The sequence below is a fragment of the Zeus faber genome (assembly GCF_960531495.2).
Source record: "Zeus faber genome assembly, chromosome: 10".
In the NCBI taxonomy this organism is placed as follows: domain Eukaryota; kingdom Metazoa; phylum Chordata; class Actinopteri; order Zeiformes; family Zeidae; genus Zeus; species Zeus faber.
In genome coordinates, this window is record NC_137199.1 from 23,271,558 (window position 1) to 23,281,468 (window position 9,911).

General features: G+C 41.8%; 1 protein-coding gene across 1 annotated transcript; it reads right to left on the minus strand.

Moving 5' to 3' along the window:
* Window positions 1-560: 560 nt before the first annotated feature.
* Window positions 561-4,013, minus strand: LOC307236361 (uncharacterized protein). Its single transcript, XM_080008753.1, has 2 exons — window positions 3,820-4,013; window positions 561-2,330 (listed from the first exon to the last, which is right to left on the minus strand). Exons 1-2 carry the CDS (start codon window positions 3,846-3,848, stop codon window positions 1,646-1,648), a joined length of 714 nt encoding a protein of 237 aa, XP_079864879.1. The 5' UTR covers window positions 3,849-4,013; the 3' UTR covers window positions 561-1,645.
* Window positions 4,014-9,911: the final 5,898 nt, after the last annotated feature.

Below are 9,911 nucleotides of genomic sequence, written 5' to 3' on the forward strand. Positions count from 1 at the left end.
ATTCTCAATACCGTGCACCCTGCATAACCACAAAAAAATAGATTGTCAATTAGAGCGGATTTGTAAGATAAATGATTTTGCCAAACGTACAAATAGTTTCCACATCATTTGAAGTGATCTAATTTTGGAACAAAACTCTGCTGAACTGTCACGGTCATTCGATATTTTTCAGATTTTGTTAACCTGTTTTCTAATTTTGTATGAATCTAATGATCGTGGTAAACGTGATCATACATCAATAAAGATCTATTTCTTCTTGTCGTGCTATTATTTTTTTAGTTTCTTAATTTTTTTTGTCTTCCATCACATCCGTCGCCTCTTTGTCCGCCCGTTGACCTCCCACATCGTTTGCTCTTTATTGGCAACTCCATTGCCAAAATACGCTGCTCACGGTCGACGCTGCCAAACAGAAAGCATCATGGGAAGGAAACTACCAGTGTTTGCCCCCCCCAACACACACTCATCCTTTTTACCCTGTTGCAGCTTTTTTTATTTTTTTTATTCAAGACTTAATTGTTAGTTCCAAAAACACTTTAAAATCCCAATTGTACAAAGGCCCTTGCACAGAGTCAGGATATGCACACAGATTGCCACACACAGAAGCGCACAAAAGAAATGCACACGCACACACACACACACACACACACACACACACACACACACACACACACACACACACACACACACACACACACACATTTATCGACACAACTTTTAATTGGCTCGGGACAGAACCAATACACCTTGGGTGAATAAGTGTTTGTCACTGCACTTTTTTTGAAGTCCTTCTCTTCTCCTCAGCCCTCTTCACTTTTCCAGGTTGGCCACATAGGCCACAGAAAGACAGAACTTGCCCCTCGGAAACTTAGTTGTGTGCGCCTCCTGCTGGAATTTTCCAGCACTGCAACAACAAAGCCACATTGCAAAAAGAAAATACAAAAATACAAAAATACAAAAAAATGTGTTTAGTTACCTCAAATGGAAAAGACCCTGAATATTGTGCATGTTTATAAGGTCAGTGCAAAACACAAACACATCTCTCAGTGTCCTGTTGCGTGATTGCAAGTCATAAATAGATGATAATAAAATTTTATTAAATATATGTACATGTAATGTTAAATAAAAGTATGTCATGTTATGTAACAAAAGTACTGTTAATAGTAACCATACCATAGCAACCAGCAATAATGTGCAATACTACTGTGGTATTGTGAAATGTGCTATAAAGTTTGGTGTGATAAGCAGATGTCTGGGCTTGACAGATTTCCAATAGTGTCCCCAGACAAAGTGCAGGATGGAAAATCTTACAATCATAGCCTGTGGGTTACTTACTGAAAATGCATTGCACAGACATGAAATACTAAATACAATATACATCTATATATCACATCACACAATCGAAAGTCTTCGGTTTAAAGCCTCATGTCATCCTCATTGACCTGATCCCACTCTCTAGCTTGTAGACATTTTAAGAAGGTCTTTGCAACCATTTGGTTGATTTGGTTGAAGTTAGAAACAGTTTTGTTTTGGTCCAGTTTTGGTCCTGTCTGGAAAATATGCCAAGCATAATGCTTAATTTAAAAAAAGGCAGCAACAGGTAGATTTTGTGGAAATATCTGCAAACTGTGTATCACAAATGCCGGTGCTAATGGAAGCAGCTGTGTCTCTTGTGTTGTTGGCTATAAAACACATGATAGTGCAGCCAGAGGTTTGCAAGCCACAGCGCCTTCCTTAGGTAGATGGAGATGGTCAGCAGAGCGAGAGGACAAGTCAGTTTCAGATATTCCGGCAAAGCAACGGTGCCGATCTTAGGGTCTGAGTTCAGCTGCAGCCTGAAGGCCAGCGAGACCAGGAGCTCCAGCAGCACCACCCCCCAGACCAGGCTGCAGCCGAAGCGGGCCCAGTGCGACGTCCGGAGCAGGCGCGTTTGCAGGGGCCATTGGGAGACCAGGACGGCCTCCAGCCCCAGCAGCCCCAGCAGCAGCAGCGAGGCCAGGTGGTGGGCGTCCAGCAGCCACCGCCACAGTCCCACCTCCATTCCAAGGCTGAGCGAAGCCCCCAGCTGAAGGGTCAGGTGGAAAAGAGGGAGGAGGTCAGCAAGGGCCAGCTGGCGCAGCAAGACGGCGGAGGGCTTGCTGGAGGATTTGGGGGAGCGCAGCAGCGACAGGGCCTGCAGGCTGAACACGCATCCCACCAGCAGGGGGAGCCGTGCATCGTGGGGCAGCAGGAGCACCATCACCAGTTTTGACACCAGGAACCGCCTCAACAGCTCCCTGGGCGACCAGAGTGCTCCCGTCCAAACTGCAACTGAGTGGGAAGCTGCGTCCGATCTGAGAGTTTAAAAAACAACAGCTCACACACAGACACAGGTGGTCCCCATTACACACACACACACACACACACACAAACACACACACACACACACACACACACGCACGCATGCACGCATGCCCGCACGCACGCCACCGGCACCTGCTTTGAACGCACCCCAGCACCCTCCTGGTTTCATCCCTCTCCTTTCCTCCCACATTTACTGCCATAAATATGACAGGAAGAGGCCACGTGCTCGAGTGCTGTTCCAGTTTTCCTGGACCTGATACACTCAAACTGTTTTTCAATACATGTTGTCACCCGATGTTTATGTTTTGTGTTGTTTGGTTCCATTTTTAATTGTCTCACTGGTGATGAATCTTCCCCTCTTGGAGTAGTGATATAATATATGGTATAATAGTTTACCAAAAAGGGGGGTTGGTGGTGGGTCTGTACAACAAAAAACTCTGCTCTGGTCATTCTACAGGTCGTCAACAGGACAGAGTTATTGCAGCAGTTCTTGACGATTTAAGAATTAATAAAGAGTTGCATTGCAGGTTGAGAAGTTGAACTCTCACTTGCAGACTAACTGTCCTAGATGCAATGGCATACCAATACTCTGTGTTGTATGCCCAGCATGCTGACAGCGCAGGTATATAAAAAAAAAAAAAAAAAAAAAAAAAAAAAAAAAAACACCAAGCGAGTCACAGTCAGATGAGTCAAATGGAGGTTCCGTTTCACCGTTTCGCAAGAGCTGACTGATTGTTTTGATAGTTACAGAGCATAAAAACATGCAGGCCTGGGGGGATTTTTTCTGATAAGATTTGAAAAACTTAAAACAAATTCTAAGAAATATTATAAGTTGTGGCTTGAGGTGATTATATCTGATCTACCATCTGCACGGAGACGGTCGATCCATCAGATCAAGTATCTGTGCCTGCTTATGTACAGTATGTCCAATTTCAGAAACTTACACCTTCTGCTCTGCTATACTCTATCCCTTTTACTCCACATTTCTACTGTAGCACACTGGCATGACGCAAGTTTTTTTTTTAAGAAATGTAGGTTTCCTATTTATATAAAAAAAGCATCATATACTATAAGGATATGCATGGAAATAAGTCATGGGAAAAGAAAGGTAAAGTAGTGCTTTATGCCGTATTATAGGCTCTGTTATATCACTGGATAAGTACTTTTACTTTCAAGAGTAAGTATTCATATATGTTTGCCATAGTAGAAATCGAAATTTGGTACTTTTGACTTTCACTTGAGTCATTTTGTTTTTGTACTTTTACTGAAGCAAATGGTCTGAGTAGTGAGTACTTCTTCCACCACTGAAATGTAGTGATATTCTCCTATAATCTGATTTGGTTTTAATAACCAATCTAGATCAATGCTTCTTGACAGAAGTTTAGTTCTATTAATGCCTATAATATCACATCATCAGAGGGTTTTTTAGTGTTCTTTTCTTTTTTTTTCTGTGAAAACATTTTTATTTGATGCACTCACCTGCGTGGAGACACTGATCCGGAAGCCATTCTGCTGTGGGTGGTTACCCAACGGCCTCCACCCCTCTGAGCTGGAGTGAGAGTGGACGTGGCTGCTGCTCTTCTTCTTCTTCTTCTTCTGCTTCTTTTCTGTTTTTATCCTGGGCTTTTCTTCGGGTGAAGTGTAGCTTGCATTTGCGCTGCGGTGACATCTGGTCCGAAGGAGACGCAGACAGAGACCGACTCGCTCCAGAGTGGAGCCGACGCCCGGGGCCTCCCCTGCCTGAGTGACATCACCCCCTGTTCTCCGAAACCCGGGCGTTTCTCCATTTACGGCCAGGGCCAATAAAGTCTGTTTGGAGAAATTACAGACGGCAACGTGTTTGAAAGCCTCACGCACGTCAACCAAAGTCTTACATGTACGCTACATACACTACACATGTTAATGTTAAGAACCATAGACATATATACACAGACGCCACAGTGACTGCTTCGATATGTCGCCGCCATATTGGAACGGGCAAGACTGGCCTGTAAACAAATACAAGAACATGAGGGAGCTTACTTTTATTTGTTTGGGAAAAAAAAAAAAAAATCACTTTTTCTTTCAAAACTTTTTTTTCTAAGTAGATCATATCACAATCGGTTGAAAAAATGTAAATGTTGTAATGCTTTTTATCCGGAAAATACACAGCTACCCCGCTTACTTGGATTCGTTTACAGGCCGGTCTTGCTTGTTCCAACATGGCGGCGACGTTAACGTACGACCCAGAGGCCAACGCCTGTGTATATACAGTATGTCTCTGTGGAGAACCATGTTCCGTGCTCAGTTTTTAGATTTGCGAGTGTGTAGTGTAGTAACATTCCTACTGAGTTTCAAGGTTGGTCCCAAGCAACCAATGTAGATGCGGTTTTAAGTCCTGCCTTGTTTAAATTGCACTTTTACCTCTTATCCCTGTGATTTTATACATTTTTATTACTATGTCTCATTCGCTTAAATCACATGTAATTAAATATATTATACATTAAGATAACATTCACCATAAAAGAATGGCAGAACGTTTGCCATGGCTGCTGGATGCTAAGTAAACATACAGTCTCAACTTAGAGCACTTTACAGTAGATGTTAACAAAATCAGATCAGTTGAAATGTATCTTTAATGACATTTTTATCGAAGTGAACTATGTTTAAATAAAGGTAAATGTTTATAAAAATAATATAATAATAATAATAAAAAGAAGGTAAACAAACAAATCACCTTGGTGATATCTACTACTCATTACGACTACGACTGATTCATGAATGATGAATGGTTCATTCATATACTTTGATTGTTGGATTGTTGTTTAAATAAACAAGAGCAATCTGAATAACAAATCTGCAAAACAAAGTAACTGTCCCGCCTTTCATCTAGCCCAATTAATAATAATGGATTACTTATGTGAATTAGTACTATAATAAAAAAATATATATATATAATAATAATAATAATAAGTATTATGTTTTTTAATTATTATTATACTATATTTGATTATATTATATATTTTATAATCTATTAGTCATTATCACTACTGTCTGTACTGGTGTCTTCAGTGACTAATGACACCTCCCCTTAATACACGGGGAAGGAATGCAAAAAAACACCAGACAGTATCACAAATAAACAGTGACGCGGTAATACAGTGACATTCCTTAGGAGACACTCCCCCCATAAATGATAGTGGGAAGTGAAATGTGAACACCCAGTGACACATACATACTACTACACACTACCAAAACAAAAAAAAAAAAAGGTTTCACCTTCACGATTCAAAACAGCGAGTGTCTTTTAATTTCATTTAGATGTAATTTTGTCCAAGAGTCGTTGCGATCTGTGTGGAGGTGTGTTCTGACGCAGGGCCAGGGAAGGAGGGAGAGGAGGCAGGCGGAGGCGAAACCGCGCCGGTTGGCGTGTATCCAACTAAGGATACACGCCAACACAGCTCCCGCCGTGACGTGTCGTGTCGTGTCGTGGTCGTGTCCGGCGGCCTGCGTGTCCCGCAAGCACGCCGAGCCTCACTGCGGGGACGACAAAAAAAAGGTATTATTCCTCCGTTAGGGATCGGACGAATCAGCGTTGATTCGCCCGATCCGCAGCAGCTGAGCGGCCCCGGGAGCCCGGAGCGCCTGTCGGCAGCGGCGGCTCGAACACGCCCCCTTGGTCCGCCACACCCCGTTACAAACACGAACACGAAAGAGGAACAGAGCAATTGAAAGACAGTGTTTATCAACAAGTCAGTGTCTGCAGCACATGTCGAAATTCATTAAAACCTGTTTTGCGAAACAGGATTTTGACACTAACGACGATGAAACGGTTTAACCGGAGTGTGCATGAAAAATGGAACATGACTTCACACCGAAATATGATGTCAGGATGTTGAATTAAGTGTTTTTCCCTTTGTTGCTTTAGTACATTAAATATCAAGTATAGGCCTTCTTTTTTTTTGAGAGGGGTATTGAATGGAGACCTTCCACTTTTACCAGAGCACTGTTTTCTCAGGGAATTTGCGAAAGTCCCTACTACAGCGCACTATAATTCATATTATGGTCACATCAAGTCGTCCATATTGAGAAATGGCAACACTCTTGTGATGTGTGCCTTCCGTTTGGTTTTCCCTACTCTGCAAACGCTCTGAAATCAGAAAGAATCAGAAGCATGAAAGTGTGTCGAAACCTCAGATCTGTCTTTCAGCGGCCGCCACCATATGATTTGTACAGCAGAGGGTCACAGGGGAGATCAAATCTGCAGCAAAAGGTGGCCTCTGTGGTCTGATGGTGTCCTACTTGTGATCGGTATTGCGTGAGACTCTCTGCAGAACAAACTTCAGGGATGGGTCGACCTACATAGACATCCTAGTAGACAGGATGTCACCACAAGTGAAAGGTGGCGGTAAGGGGTGGAGAAGATTTAAATGGTTCAAGCAGAAATGCTGAGGTGTTGTGGAGGTCTCTGCGGGTGTTGAATGACGTCTCGGATGCCCAAAGTCTCTCTCTCATAATGTTTGTTAATGCATGGAGGGAAAGTGTAGCACATGCAGGCCTAAACAGGTGTCTCTGCACAGTTCTGTATATCTTTCGGGAGGAAGGTCGCCCTAAAGCGTAAACAGCAGCTGTCTCCTGCTGGTGCTGGGAGGGTTTCTCCTTAAATGAAATTAAATCAATACAAACATTGTCATCCACAACTGGAGAATTGAAGTCAGGGCTTTAAAATGTTGTTGGCCACTTGAATTGATTTTAAATTTGCATTATTTCAGCCACATTGAGTTTGATGTAAGTTTGTAATTGTATGAATGTAAAACTGGACATTGCTTACAAAGAACATGCGTGCTCAGCCAACCTTCCCTGTATAAATATAAGTTTGAAAAAATACATAATTTAAAATAATAATAATAAAAATTAAAAAATCTAGCTACAAGCAGCAATACGTGGGATCCAGGGTAGTCGGCCCTTCATTAAAGTTCAATGGAGGAGTGTGTTCTGGCTCTCTGTTCTGGTGTGTTTTGTGACTGCAGAAGTTCATTCGTTCTGGCCTGGTTACAGTGTAATTCTATGATGGGACGTTGTTTGTGGCTGTGGGTGGGTTTCCTACGCCCAAACTAATGGTGGTTATCATCCTGCATTAGGGCTGCAAGATAATGGCTGAAATGATAATCATGATTATTCTAGTCAATATTGTGATCACGATTATTAATCACGATAATTAATCCATTTTGGGGAACAGAAATATTTTATGGCACTTTGTAAATCAACAGAAAATTGCCTTCACAATAATATTGTATTTTACAAACCTATAAATAAATAAATTGAGGTAAGTGGTTTAACTGACTTCAATTGTAAAGGATATATAATTAAATAAATTGTGTATAGTGGGCTGCACATTTTTGTTGTAAGTGAAACATCATCTGGCATGCGGAAGGGAACCCCAAAACAAATGAAAACAATTTAAAACCTACGGTAGCTCAGGAGGTAGAGCTGGTCGTCTAGTAATCTAATGGTTGCTGGTTCGATCCCAGGCTCCTCCTGCTAGCATGCTGTAGTGTCCTTGAGCAAGACACTTAACCCCTCATTGCTCCTGATGGCTGCGTCCGTCGGTGTTTGAATAATTGTAAGTCGCTTTGGATAAAAGCGTCTGCTAAATGACGTAATGTAAAACACATTCACAATCAATTAATGTTCCTTGTATTATGTAATTGCTTATGGTTATTGTTACCAGTAATTATAATTCAGGAGATTGTATACAGTGATATCTCTGGTATGTCTATAAATTCCAGCAGTGATGTTATTGGGTTTTTATTTTGTAGCGTGCAGAATCTTTATTCGTCACACGACACACCACTACAACACATGCACACACACGCTTTGGATGGTGGCTGGTGAAATGGCTCCTCTGCATTTGACCCATCCTGGATCGTACTGTGCCACCGTGCCACACAGGTATGTATGTATTTGTGACGTTTAATATGCTTGCGCTTTGTTTAATCAAATTGTCTTCTGGTAATAATATTTTAACTTGTTTTTTCCATTATATTACTTATATATACAGTGTGTGTGTGTGTGTGTGTGTGTGTGTGTGTGTGTGTGTGTGTGTGTGTGTGTGTGTATATATATATATATATAGTTTAATAGTAATAAAATAATACCTGCCACTTTGTAACTTTGTCTGGTTAAGAGTGAATACCTTATATTTCTTTAGTCAAAGTCCAATCGCGACTGTACTTGTGTGACTAGACTGCAGTGTTATCATGTGATCCGTGTACTCTGTCAACTTGCGTGTGCGCGCTGTGGGTGGCACCATGTTGGTGAGTACAGAGTTATTGACCAATCACTAGGCTGCAATGCTGTCATGTAACCTGTGTAAGCAAAACATTTGTGCATACGCATGCGTATACATTTATATATATATAAATGTAATAAATAAACACGAATTACTTAGTAGTGTGAATAAACCTGCACAATTATTTCCATGCATTTTTTTTTTGTCGTCATATCTATTGATTTATCTTTATTTAACAAAGTTGGCTTGATTGTCCCTGGGTCTGTTCGTTTTTTTTAATCTCACATTCACACACTTATCATAACATCACCCCTCATTGTGCACCGGCAACATGAGTGCAAGTTCATCTGTGCTGTGTTTGTCTTCACATCATTGACATGTTGATAAATCAGTGATTTAACGATATCATCATTATCCTATAAATATCTGTTCATCACCGCTGCTGCTGCTGCTGGTCGTTCCTGGGAAAGGGGTCTGTGTCTCTGTACTTTTATACCATCACACATAAACATAGCATCCTGTTAACATTCCTTACATGTGCAGATGTCAATGTCATAAATAAATGTCATAGAGTGTACACATCTTATTCCCCTGGTGGAAATGAGAGTGAGGCTTGTTCTGATCTTAGGGGGGGGCGACGACATTTTAGCGGTTCTTCAAGGCACACTCCTCCACTCCACTCCACTCCTCTGTAAACTGTTAATAGTTTTGCAACTGTCCAAAGTCCATTCTGAACAATGGTCAATGAGCTGGAAAGACAAGGCTCAGAGTTACAAAAAAAAGGGTAAACAAAAAGGTCAAAAGGTAAATTATCAAATTGTAAATAGTAAAAGACACTCAATAAGTAAGACACACTGGCTAACACTTACATACACACTTACTATGTGAAAATAATTGTATTGTAAACTGAAAAATTGCATTTAACCCCAGGCTGTTTGATAGGGCACTTTCTGTAAATACACTTAGAAAAAAAATACACAATTAAGCCCCTTGAAGAGACTGACAGCAATGCATCCGGTGGCACGGTGGCGCAGTTCATTGCACTGCTGCCTCACAGCAAGAAGGTCCTGGGTTCGATTCCCGCCCGGGGCGCTGTTGGCACCGTGCTCCGGCGGGTTATCTCCCAAATAGGAGCCTTTCTGTGTGGAGTTTGCATGTTCTCCCCGTGCTCACATGGGGTTTCCTCCACCTCACGTCAGTAAGGACCCCCCTCAAAAACATGCACCCATCATCGTCTGACCAGCGATGGACACTTATCATCTGGTCCCCGGGCGCGTCCACGTATGCTGCCCACTGCTCC